At 36.2% G+C, this 14,038-nt stretch overlaps 1 protein-coding gene across 1 annotated transcript in view; it reads right to left on the reverse strand.

Annotated features, from left to right (window-relative positions):
* Positions 1–918: 918 nt before the first annotated feature.
* The window catches only part of LOC120514400 (calcium-activated chloride channel regulator 1-like), a 40,105-nt gene continuing 26,985 nt past the window's right edge, over positions 919–14,038 (reverse strand). The window contains exons 9-14 of the mRNA XM_039734750.1: positions 13,918–14,003; positions 11,887–12,111; positions 9,055–9,322; positions 4,958–5,125; positions 4,046–4,273; positions 919–3,031 (exon numbers count right to left, since the gene is read on the reverse strand). Coding sequence (XP_039590684.1) covers positions 2,586–3,031; positions 4,046–4,273; positions 4,958–5,125; positions 9,055–9,322; positions 11,887–12,111; positions 13,918–14,003 — 1,421 coding nt within the window. The 3' untranslated portion in view covers positions 919–2,585. The remainder of the gene's footprint in view (positions 3,032–4,045; positions 4,274–4,957; positions 5,126–9,054; positions 9,323–11,886; positions 12,112–13,917; positions 14,004–14,038) is intronic.

Raw genomic sequence — 14,038 nt, forward strand, 5'->3', positions numbered from 1 at the left:
CTCTGTGACTGGGGGTTGGATTTTCTAACAGGCAGGCCTCAGGTGGTGAGAGAAGGCAACTGTTTCTTCAACACTATCATTTTCAACACAGGAGTTCCACAAGGCTGTGTACTGAGTTCTCTGCTGGGCTCCCTTTTACATGCATGACTGTGTGGCCAAACACAGCTCCAACACCATTGTTAAGTTTGTTGATGATACAGTGGTCTTATGCCTCATTTCCAACAATAATGAGGAGGCTTATTTGGACAGGGCAGAGAACTTGGTAGTATGGTGCCAGGCTCAAAACCTTACTGAATGTCAGCAAGACAAAGGAGATAGTGATGGACTTCAGACGGAAGCAGCAGCAGATCTACAGCCCCATAAGCATAAATGGAGTTCCTGTTGAGAGGATGAGCGGCTTCAGGTACCAGGGTGTGTACAGCCTAATGGCAGAGACTGAGATATTCAAGGGGAGCTTTTACCCTCCGGCCATTAGGATCCTGAAATCTGACAGGCCAAGCAAACAGTCAATCTTAAAACTCCTGGCACACTCACTTTATCTTGTTGCACAGTCACTTTACACGTTTTACTCTTTCAGATTTTGGATTTTAACTTAATTTTAATTTAACTTAATTTAGTTAATTTTATTTAATTTAGTTAATTTTATTATCTTCTTCTTAATTTTATTATTTTTCTTCTATTGCGTGTTTGCTTTTGTTTTGCACAGTCTTGGAGTAGGCTAATATTTTTCATTTCCCTGCACATTGTACATGTCTAACTGTGTGTAATGGATACAACTCTTGAATGCTGAATTGTGAATCATTATTTGTACATAGAATCTTTTGCTGTTAACTTAGTATTTTTGAAACATAATAAAACATAAGGCACCTCAAATTTCTTGGCAAATATTTAATTTAAAAAATACACTAAAACAACTTGTAAAACATATCTTTTTTATTGTCAGTTATGAAATATTCAGATTCTACTCAACACTATGAAATGCAATACTACTGTATATTAAAACATAGTATAAGCAACTTTATTTTTCTGTAATGAGCTTTTGACAGCTGATATGTTTCTTTAAAATGAGAGAAAAAAACTTACAAATGTCTCTGTCCAGGTTACATAACTCCTTCCTTCCTTTCCAGAATTTCATTTTGTCTAACTCTGACTACTGATTTGCTGCCTTAGGTGAACACCTCTTTGCATTCTTTCTTATTTTAAATATCTATAAATATCTAGCTATATACCCATCCATCCACTTCCAACAACCTCATTCCAGTTAAGAATGTTGGGATGCCAGAGCCCATCCTAGCAACAGCAGATGAGTGACAGGGACCATCACTGGATGGGATGCCAGTCCATCACAGAGCACCCAACACCCTCGCACATACCAGTCCAATGTAATTAACAAAGTACACACATCTCTAGGATCTGGGAGGAGAGCTGAGTATCTGGAGAAAAGCTCAGTGGCCTAGTCCGAATAGGCAGTGACCAGATTGGGATATAAAGCAAGAAATCTCATACTGTGAGGCAGCAGCACTAGATATTACACCACTGTGCGGCACTCAATTTAAACTCCAGTCACTACATGAATTCAGCTCTCTGGGTATGTCCTAATCTTTTCACTTTCATTCAATGAATGGAAAGGGAATGAACAGACAAAAAAAGTTGAAAGAAGCATATTGATAATTACAAAACTGAAAAAAAGTTATTCTATACACATTGTTATTCACTGATTTCAAACCAGAACCCACCCTGGCTGATCATAGTACTAGTCTAGCTATGGATACTCACAACCGCACTAAGATACACCAAGCCAATAGAGTCCAACAGAAATCCCTTTGAACTATGGGAGAGATCTGGGGTCTGCACTTGAACATAAGGAGAACTTGAGCACTCCAGAAAGAACTGACCTCAATTCAGTGCTAAACCAAGATAAAGTACAGTAGGGCAGCATTATTTATGACATAATACACATAATGAAAAAGTAGTACTTAAAAAAAAAAACAAATTCAAATACACTTCAGTAGAAATATATTAATAAATATGTAAAAAAGAATAAAAAATATACAGTGATGCTCTTAAACAAAAAACATTTGTATGTCAAAATTAGTTGAATGTTGAATCCATCATCCTCTGCAATAACTGTCATTTTGGAACAACTTTGTTTTCAGTTGGAGATTTTCCAGGAATTTTATCTAATTAAGCTTACTAACATTCTGCATCCCACTTAATCCAGTTTGTGATCATGGTGGTGGGCCACAGAGCATTAAATAGCCCTGGATGGGTCTTAGTCCATTGCAGCACCCAATTATGCGCACATCCACACTCTTGGCTAACTGGGTATCACAACTCAACCTAACGCATACATCTTTTGGGATCTTTGGAGAAAACTTTTTGGTAATAAAATTTTAATAACAATCAAATATTGTATCATTAAAAGTTCACATTTACAAAACACATCCATCAGCATTAAATAGCATAAAATATGGAGAAATATAAGTTAAAAAAGCCAATAGGAAAATACCATAGTCCTCCTTTTCATTTTGAATGCCAGTAGATGATCTTATTTAGATATATCATATAAAACAGCTCTTTGTTTATTATGCTTCTGCGACTATATTTAACTTTTTCCTAACATGTTCTTCATCTAATACCATCATTCCACTATTTCTTTTGTTAATAATTAAGGCAATTAGGCCAAGAGCAGAACATAAAATAATTGTGACTAAAGACACAGCTAGGCCCACCGTGAGCTTCCTGTTTTGATTGCTAGCATCAGGATCCCGGCTTTTAGGACTTGGATGATAAATCACTACTTGGGCTATGTTGGACACATCTGAAGCAAGAAGACTTTCATCATGTGAAACAACAGCAAAAAATATGACACTGTTGTTAACTTTTTCTTCCTCTTCCAGGTCAAATGAGAACTGCTCTCTCGATCTCGCTGTCAAGGGAATAATGCTGGAAGTGTTGATCTTTGTAGCATTGTGAAAATTGTCTCTCAGGTCCACTGCTTGCTTGCTCGTTCGTATCTCATACTCTGCCACTGAGAAACACAGATAATACAGAATATCAGAAAGAGTTAAATACAGCAGGCCCTAAACCTCAGCCTCATGCATTGACTCATTATTTACTCTCATTCACAAGTCACATTTCACAAAATGGGTTCCAATTCTGTAAGTAAGATTTAAGCATGATTCTGGATATTTTAGGTAATTGTCTAAGAGTGGCTTCATTGTCTATTGCTGTAAATTTATTCAATGAATTCTAAGCAATGGAAGGCAATTTATTCAGTTCAGAACCTCTCAGGTTTCAATGTTACAATTAAAATGCTCTGGTGATCCACTTTCTCTGTTGCAGTGGTTTGGGAGTCTATCCAGCAGCATTAGCCACAAGTCAGGAATTTTCTCCACATGACTCTAAGCCAATGTAATGCACAGAGTTAACAGTCAGTCTAATCTGCACAGCTTTTTGATGTGGACAAAACCAAGAGTAACCCTGGTGAGACATGTGGAGAATATGAAATAATCCAAAGAGATGGTCATTTGAACACAATATACTGTACCAGAGCTCAAAATTATTTCTGGACACTCTAAAGGTAGACTTCTTGTTTATTCTGAATTCAAAGCCTTTGCGTTTATGATGCTAGGTGTCAAAATGGATCTAATGTATTATATTTAACTACAATGAACTACAAAGTTTTTATGCAGCAAGAAGTCAAACAAAATGAAACCTTTTATTAGCTAAATAAAAAAGATTACAATATGCAAGGTTTTGAGGCAGCTCTGGCCTCTTTTCTATTATAGTCTTTTTAGTTAGCCAATAAAAGGTGTCATTTTTCTTGACTTCTCCTTGCATCCATTATGGCTAATACGGTACAACACTCTACTACTACAAAGTGCTGTTTAGTAAGATTATTTAGTTCGTAATGTTATCCTCATCACCATTTCACACCAACCCTAGTGTTCCATTAAGCTGTAAGGATTGATCTGGTAAAAATTTGTAAGTGGTGCAGCATAGAGACTGACCACAACTTTCATATATAGTGCTAAAAAGTTACCTGTGCCTTTATCCATATCATCACCTGGTGCTGTCCATGCCAGAATAACGGTATTATTTAATAATTCTGCTGACAAATCAGTAATTTGACAAGGAGGAAAAACATCTTTGTTGGCAGGAGGCACCACCTTCACCATAAATGTCCCTCCAGACTTAGTTCTGACAAAATTTTCAACAGGAAAGTCCTCATCAGCAACAACTGGTTTTGGTGGGTTCAGATGAACAGTACCTAAATATAACATCACATAGATGATCATTATAGAGATCTACAATGGAAGACGTCAGAAGGTAACCATGACATTCAATCACTTCTGATGAGCCACTTAGTGATGTGTAGCCACATCATTAAAAAACAGTCTGTTAAAACCTAAATGGACAATATCACCCAATCACAATATTGTATTACACTCTACGCATGGACACCTTACAAAATCATTTAAATTTAAACTTGTCACAAGTACTTTCTGGTTACCATATTTTATGTAGTTAAATGTGGATCACAGACCAGTTTCTTAATGCTCATGATTGAGATTAAGAATTACACATCATGTATTAAAGTTTAAAAAATATGAGTTGTAATTATTTCATCTTAATTTAGTTCATTATGATTATAAACAGTGTACCTGTGATAAACAGTAGCTCAATTAATACAAATATTTTTTTTAGTGCAATGTGAAAAATAGGTTTTTTGAAAGCTTATAGAAGGCATGATTAACATGATTAAACATGATTAAAGTGCATGATTTTCTTTTTGCTTCATTTTACCGATTATTCACCAATATAAGACAGTTTGCTAAGTTTTAAAACTTCATTTACAATTACTTGCTGTATAATCACATTAAAATGAAGGTTAAAGATATCGTAGCATGCTGCATGACTGGAATGATACATATATCTATATTAATACTCTTACCATTTTCCAGATATCCTTGAACATACATGGCACCTGAGGTGTGTCCAGCTGCAGCCTTAGTTTCATTCTGAAACTTTGAGACTTGGACTTTGAAGTTGTACCTGCCAGTTCCATCATAATCAGTCATAAAAGAAGAGTAAATGCCATCATTTTTGACCAAATCAGCCCCTGAAAATAACACCAATGTGATTAAGAAGTTACTCGTGAGAAATATAGCTGAGCATGAAAATAACATAATCATTGTATTGTTAAAACTACATCAACATGTATTTATATAACACATTTTTATACAAACAATGTAGCTCAAAGTGCTTTACAAAATAAAATAAGAGGAAGTTAATATTAAACACAAACAAGATTTGGCTATAATGTTATAGAGTATGAAACAAAGAAATAAGTAATTTCGAATGGCCAAGAAGGCCAGAAAAAAAAAAAAAATCTGTGGGGGTTCCAAGGCCAAATTGCTCACTGGGCATTCTACCTAACATTCTAAATCAGTCCTTATGGATTTCAGGCTTCACGTGGAAAAAAATGAAGATGATGAAGATGATGGTGGTCATGTGAACATCTGGGACACCCACCATTAAATCCATAAGCACAGGGGGCAGCAGGGTACCTTGATCAGGTGATGGAAGCGCAAATCGCCACCACAGAAGAACCAGAAAAGAGAGCAAGGAATAGCACAGATTAGTATGGAATTCATGAAAATGATTATTCAAAGCCCATATAGACTAACAGGGATACAATTAAAATGTTGATATCAAAAAGCCATTTTAAAATAATGATTTTTTTGCAGTGTTTTAAATTGCTCTACATTATTAGCCTGGTGAATTTCTATTGGTAAAGCATTTCAAATTTCAGGTGCATAACAGCAAAAAGCCACCTCACCATTTCTCTTCAGGTTGTCTCTTGTAATTATAAGCAGACCTTCACTTGAAGATCTGAGGTTCAGACTTGGAATGCAAGGGGACAAACATTCCAAAGTATAGGATGGTGCAAGATTATCTGAGGCTTTGTAAGCCATTAATAGTATTTTAAAGTCAATTCTAAATTACACGGGTAACTAATGTAACAATGCTAAGACTGGTGAAATGTGCTCAGATTTTCGTTTTCTAGTTAAGATTCTTGCTGCTGTATTCTGCACTAACTGTAACCAATTGATGTCTTTCTTAGGTAGTGCTGAGAGGAGTGCATTACAGTAATCTAGTTAACTAAAAACAAAGTGTGAACTAATTTTTCAGCATTTTGTAAAGTTATAAGAGGTCTAACTTTAGCTGTATTCCTTAAGTGAAAAAATGCAGTCCTAGTAATCTGATTAATATGTGATTTAAAATTTGGCCAGAGACAATAATTACCCCTAAATTCTTTACCACTGACTTGCCTTTTAAATCTAAGGGATCAAGTTTATTTCTAATATCCTCACTATATCCATTTTCACCAATCACTAAGATTTCTGTTTTCTCCTTATTTAGTTTGAGAAAGTTAATGCTCATCCATTTGGAAATACAAGTATGACACAAGATCAGAGAGCCAACAGCGTCAGGGTCATCAGACGCTATCGATAAATACTGTTGTGTGTCATCTACATAGCTGTGGTAGCTCACCTTGTGTTTTGACATAATCTGGCCTAATGGAAACATAATAATCGAAAAGAACAGCGGACCTAGAATAGATCCTTGTGTTACACCATATAAAATTCATCACAACTAACAAAGAATTTTCTACCTGTTAAGTAAGACAGAAACTACCGAGCTATCATACGTTGTAATGTCAAGTAACAATTCCATTTTCTAAAGATCACTTTGGGTGTTACAGAAAGTGAATGAGAGTTAAATGGGGAGTTATTGGATCCTGGGACAGAGAAAGTCTATTAATCTCTTCTGGCCTATCTTCATGTTTTTCTTGCATAGTTTTTACATAATTTGTCTTGTTTTCTGTTAACTATATCTGTAAGGCTTCAGTACATAAATGCTCTGAAATGCTCCTCCTGTGCTGAGGCAGGGTGTGTCAAATACAAGCGCTTATCCTATTAACATGCATGAATATTCCTTAACTGCGGTGGGCTGGCGCCCTGCCCGGGGTTTGTTTCCTGCCTTCCACCCCGTGTTGCCTGGGACTGGCTCCAGCAGACCCCCGTGACCCTGTAGTTAGGATATAGCAGGTTGGATAATGGATGGATGGATGGAATATTCCTTAACACCAAATACTAAAGCCTGACATTGGGTATCCCTGTCAATGGTGAATATTTTTTCTCCTTCATCAGTGTAATCCACACTCTGCTCTTTTGTATTATGGATTTGTCAGGAATCTACCACTGCCTGTAGCTTCTTTCACATTTATTTGTTTTACTTTATTGTGTTTTGAGTATTTTTTTTTAATTTACAGTATGTTTTATTATTTCTTTTGAGTACTGAGTGTTAATTGCTTTACATAACTGTATTTTTCTTATTGTAGAATTCTTTGTCTTATGTGCCTTGTCCTCTGCATATAATACTCAAGAGGGTGTGACCCTCTAATATGGAGGATGACAGACTGTTCTCAATGTACATAAAGTCTTTGGAAGCCTCAGCACTACACTGACATAATAGATAACTTTCAGTTGTGTGTTTTGGCTTCTTTCATTGTTGATTTTTTGTTAAGTACTTGTTTTGATCATCTGGTTTCTGGACGTTGTGCTCTAAACTTAGGATTTGATTCTTATTTAATGGATTTGGCATTGTTCTATTTCGGTTGCATCTTTTGCATCTGTTTCTGCATTTGTTTTGCTTTTAAATCTTATATTTTTAAAAAAACTTAATAAGTAGCAAAACTCAATTTTTTATTATTTTGGAACCAGGGGTTTTCTATTGTTTCCTACTCCATTTTGATTCGGAAACATAAAGCTTGGTCTTTTTTGGTTTATGCAGGCTGTAAATATACCTTCTTGACTTTAGAGACCAGACTTACTTTGTACTTTTTAGGTCTGTGATAGAGCATAAGACAGGGAATGCGTAGGAAGTTTTTATTAATTTATTGATGTCTTTTAATTGTTACCCAGTAGTTTAACTCGTATTGGCACTCAGGTGCACCAGTTGAATTAATTAATTGATGTTAAGCAACACAGCAAATGAGGAGTGTTAGATGGATAGCTGGACATGGCTCTATAGACTGTTATGGGTAAGTGCTAAGTAGGAGGGGTTTCAGGTTTGAGATGTACCTTTCATGGTCAGCTGAGACAAAATTGGGACTGCCGAAGAAATATTTGTATAGCATGGATGGTGTTTGCACTTGTGTCTGAGAGAACAGTGTAGGTTGAGTCTGCTGTGGATTTGAACAAGCTGAGGAGTCAGAAAGGAGCTGCATAATGGGAAGACTCAGGCAGGATGGTATCCCTGCAGGTACTGACTAATGGGGCAGAGAGAGAAGGAAAGATCTAGTGCATTGTAATGACAAGGAGGTGGGGGCTGAGCTAGAGGGGAGTTGTTGAGGGCTTTAGGAAGGATTTGACACAACTATGCTTTGCTCTCTAAGGATTATTATAGGCTTCACAGCTGGGATTATCCTTGATAACAGCAAGAATGGTAAACATTGTGAAGCTGATTTTTATTGGGATTTTTAAAGTCAATATTTATTTATTATTCATTTGGCTGTGATCATGGGGCATCACAGGGTCTCATAGGAATTCTGAGGTCTAGTTGTTGAGTTATAGCTTTCTGGGAGTTTTGTAGAATCCCAGTTATTGCATTACTTAATTAAACAGGAATTAAACCTTTGGCATCTTTACTTCTTTGACTGTCATGCATGCCAAGTGAAAATGGTTATCCTACCAATATAAATAAACATAAGTCCTTAATGTAGAGTAATTTATCTTTATATGCAGTACTGCTTGAGTCCTGTAACACCTTGAAGTATGGCATCTCTTGACTTCAATTACTGATGTACCTGTGGCTCTTATTTATGAAATCTCTAAATTGTATAATCATGTTGGGCTTGAGACAACCAGGAATCCCAGTGAGACAAAATCACATTGGATCTAATGAGCAATTTATATTGTATATTGTGAGCTTTACATAATTAAGTTCAAGCATCTAAGGAACAGTAATTAAAAGAAACTTTACCTGCTCCATTATCTTGCAGAGTGACTGTAATAATGTTAGTGCTGGCTGTTTCAATAATTGCAGTAACATTAGCATTATGGACAGGCATGAAGTTTTTGAAGACTTCTGCATAAATAACAACTGTGTAAGGTGGTTCACTTGATTGTTGTAGATTGGTTTTCACAATAACAGGTTCAGATTTTGCACCAGATGGCTGTGATGTTATACTAATTGTCATGGGCTGAGCTTGATTGGCCGTATTCTGAATGTTGTATAACCATTTGCCAGTCTAAGGAAAAAAAACACAGGCTTCATTTTAGACAATAAAATACAGAGCTTTCATGATTCACATCTTAAACACTATTTTAACATCCTTAGTGCTACAGAATGTCATTATGACTGTCACTTCATCAAATAAAAAGTGTAGCAGGGTGAGTTTGTCTATAAATACAAGCAAGTAAACTTTCATATGTCCTGCTGAACGTGTAACAGATATTTAATACTCCTCCTTCCTAAAATCATGACATAAGACTATTGTTGTTGTATAAAGTACCAAACAGCCATACTTAATTAAAAGTAGAGATATCTTTCTAGGAAAAGACTCAAATAAAAGCCAGTCCACAATGTGCTATCTCATGCATTGTCCTTTCCCCACTTCAGAATTGATGTTGGTTGTGTGCTTTTTACTGACAGCTTTTCTACTACGTTAGACACCTGCCAAAGTTTGTGCAGAACTACATCATGCATTATAAGCAAGAGCAGAACATAACCGGTGAAGAGCAGTTATTACCAATAAAATGTTGATGCTCTTTCACAGGGCGACTATGAAACAAACCTGTTAAGTTCAAATTTTAGAAAGTTACTGAATGAAAATAGAAAAGTTATACTAAATGTCAATACCTATTTGGCTAAAGAGCACACTCAATTACCAGAAAAAGATAGGATGTTACTGTAGTAATGTGACTCACTGAGCCATAGGCAATGAAAGAAATGCTATTGCTAACGATATTTTTACGTTACTTTGCATGGCTACTTACCTAAAAGACAAGCTGGCTCTAAACTGATTAGTACACAAAATGAGATGGCAGTTTCCACCTCACTATGAAAGGCAACTCAAGAGATGGTCTGGCAGACAGCCACTGATAATGTGCAGTGGTAATGGCAGTACAAACACAACAAAACAAAAGTGAATAAAGTGCCACCGTTTTTGGTGCAGGAACCAAGCAGAGTACAGAATGCTGATATAGTCAATATCATAAACAGTCCATACACTGGATTACAAACTGTATGAAATATGTAGATAAAGGTGTAATTTTCATTAGGATTTACTTAATTCAGCATTGTATATTTCAAGCTAAGTGAATAGTGTGGTTTTGCCTTTTGCAAATGAAGTGGTTTTATGCTGAACCAGAGCACAACTTTGGAAAGCTGCTCATGTCTTAGCTTCTCTTCAAGCCCACCTTAGTTTCTCACACCTGGTTGACTGAAGCACTGCATGGTGGAAAAGATATACATGCCAAAAAAATGAAAAAAAAAGAAAACTGTGATTGTGTCACCATAATGATGCCAAGAATCACTTCTGAAAGCTGATCCAGACTGTTTTGTAAAAGCAAACATTAACATTTGTTATTTACAAACTAGCTGTGTAAGCCTATGCTGTAAAAAGTCCGGGGCCCTACAAACTATTGAAATCGTCAAAAAAAATGGAAATGTAGAAATGTCAGGTAATTGAAAGGAGCTATTCTGGGCATCTCTCTCCTAGGAGGATTTGTTTTGCTGATGTGCTTGCATCACTGGTGCATTAGCGGCAGCAGGAAAAGTGAAAGGGATACCATTTTGCCAATGTTAGCGGATAAGCGACTTTGCCTTTCTTTTACCTTAAAACTATCTAATAGAGTCTTGATCCAATGCATGTAACTAGCATGTTACTTTAAAACCATATCTTGTTAGTTTGATAGAAAGGATGACAACTAGTTAATTATACTGTGCTTATTGTAGGCAATTTAGTGGAAAAGAAGGAATGACACATGTACAAACTATGAATTTAACACTGTTACTGCCTGTTATCTTTGTATGTTTGCTACTAGCTCTGTACCTTATTGCTTTTTGATTTATCGTTCTCTTTGTTTTTATTTTATTAATGTTGTTTAATTTCATTGTAAAGTGACCTTCAGTGTTAATAAAAGGCACCTGTTAAATAAAATGTATTATTATTATGTTGAGAAATGTTCATCTACAAATAAATTTTCTTTTTTGTCAAAGATTAGAACATGTGATCATTCAACCCATTAAATTTGGGTATTATGGTATGGTATGGTCTCAACATCTCCTTCAAAGGGTTTTTGAAAGCCATGGCATTTTTTTTGCTTTAACTGAATGACTACATAATTTGTTCCATGCTCCCTCAGCCTTTGTGTTAAAAATTGCTTCCTCTTGGTTTCTGTCTTAATTACATTGTCCCTTAGCTATTTCTGGAGCTCTTGTTTTCACCCCTATATCTTCTGGGGTCACTTTATCCAGGTATTGGGTCACAGCTTACTCAAGCATTCTGGCAACATCAGGAGCAAAGCAGAAATCAACCGTGAATGGGGAGCCAGTCTTTCACAGGGCACACTGGTGCACATATATCTACCAGCTCATACAGGAGTACTTTACAGTCACCGGTGAACCTAAACTGCATTTTAAAGACCTTAAGATGTGGATCTTGAGTGTCCACAGGAAAAACAAAACTTTAGTCAACTGTTTAAACTGGCATTTGAACTCAGTGTCTTGGACCTCTGTCTCTAATTGTTATTCCATATTGCATAAAAATCATGTAGTTGATCCAAATATTGAACACAGTTTTTTAAGTACCTTTGCTTTTCCAGGGATGATCAGTGTGCCAACTGTTGTTTTATCTCCTAATTTGAAATCTTTGATTGAATATTCTTTTCCATCCGGATCGCTAATGAAAATGTCTGGTTTGACATCAGTCTGCCAGGTCACCAAGAAGGTTGTGTTGAATCCAACTTCACTGTCAATATAAGTCTCTCCAAATAAACTGTCCCCTGGCTCCTGTGTACCTCCAGTGCTTTCCAACTGATAAAAAAGTAAGTTTCATTGTTACATTGAAATATTAGATTCCCCATTACCATTTCACTTATCAGGACAAGGCAAATATAAATAATCCCCTTAAATTAAATATAAAGATGTATATATCTCCAACAATTAGTTAATAGAAACTGATCTTTCAGATTGGTGAAATGCCCACTTATTGATGTCTTGCCTATTCATCCCCCTCACATATCCTCCAGAGAATGTGTGCTGTGGCTAAAGGATTTCAAAAAAAGAAAATAAATGTGGGGAGAGTTCTGCAAAGTTTATACAACGGATGTCTGATTGACTGATTCATGTAACTGTAACATTTCCTTCTTTTTCAATCTCCCTTATGAACATATTATTAAGCATAACGTGATATTTCATTTTGGAGAAACATGCAAATTACTCCCCATTGTACAGAACAATAGGCACTACCTTGAGTTAAAACTCCATCCATTATCTCAACTCAATTAGCCCAATACAGGGTCGTTGGGGGCTTCATTTGGCTGCTTCCTTATCTAATGCCCTCAAATTAGGATTTACTGATTTAAAATATCCTGTATAACATTAACATAACATTATCCCTAAATTATTTAACACTAGAATCCCTGATGCCTGTGAAAAAACTTGTAATCCAGGCCCACCTTAAATTCCTTTGCACCTCTCCTTCAGCATCTTTTCTTTTGTAAATGTGTTGATCAGCACAAGCAGCAAGCAGCCTGTTATCCCATTCCCCCCACTGACGCAGCTCAACTCACCAAGAAGATTCTCAGAGCTAAAGTCTGTTTATCTGTTTGTGAGGTGCCTGGAATTGTAGAGGGTAAATAATATATCATCATTTGGAACACATACATTTCATGTGTGTTCTGTGTCTACAACGATCTATGTAAATGTAGGATGTAATGCAATGCAGGAATCATTGAACACAAAACTAAAAAAGAAATGTTTTTCATATTTTAGTAATAATTACAAAATGTAGACATGAAGTGTATAATGTGTGAAGACTGAAGTCCAAATATCAAACACTTTCGCAAAAGGTACAAGTATAACAAAACAATTATGTTTTTATTCAAGAATGTAATTGTCGATAAAGAAATCAGGTTAGTGTTCAGCACTGAAAAACGGTTCTTTTTTAATTATGTGTTCAACAATTCCTGCTTCATATTTCATCCTACATTTACACAGACCGCTGTACACGTGGAACACACATGATATGTATGTATAACAGATGACAATATATTATTTACCCTCTACAACTCCAGGCAGCTCACACTCAGATAAACAGACTTCAGCTTTGAGAATCTTCTCTGTGACTTGAGCTGCTGAGTCGTTGGGGAGCTACGGGGGAGGTTAATGGGATGGCAGGTTGCTTGCTTCTTGTGGTGATTGGCACATTTACAAAACAACAGATACTGAGGCAGAGGTGCGAAGGAATTTAAGGTGGGCCAAGATTACACGTTTTTTCGTAGGCTTCAGGGATTCTAGTGTTAATAGTAAAAAATTTGCAAACTAGAATCCATCCATTCATTATCCAACCCGCTACATCCCAACTACAGGATCACGGGGGTCTGCCGGAGCCAATCCCAGCCAATACAGGGTGCAAGGCAGGAAACAAACCCCAGGCAGGGCGCCAGCCCACTGCAGACAAACTAGAACATAAAATTAAAATACAGAGGAAATAGGAAAAATAAATTATGAAAAAAATGTTGCAAAGCATGACTTGAAATTAACAAAGGTATGGATAAAAAATAACATATTCTAAACTCCACCTGTCATTTAAAAAGACCAAGTGATTGACACTCATACCTTTATTTGCTCTTCTGATAACTCCATGAAAGCTTCCAGTAATCCATTTGAATTAAAATTATCAGAGGCATAATTCTTCTTTCCATCTAAAATAGTACACATTCACATTATCTGGCTGAAG

The sequence above is a fragment of the Polypterus senegalus genome, chromosome 14, assembly GCF_016835505.1.
Source record: "Polypterus senegalus isolate Bchr_013 chromosome 14, ASM1683550v1, whole genome shotgun sequence".
Lineage (NCBI taxonomy): Eukaryota > Metazoa > Chordata > Cladistia > Polypteriformes > Polypteridae > Polypterus > Polypterus senegalus.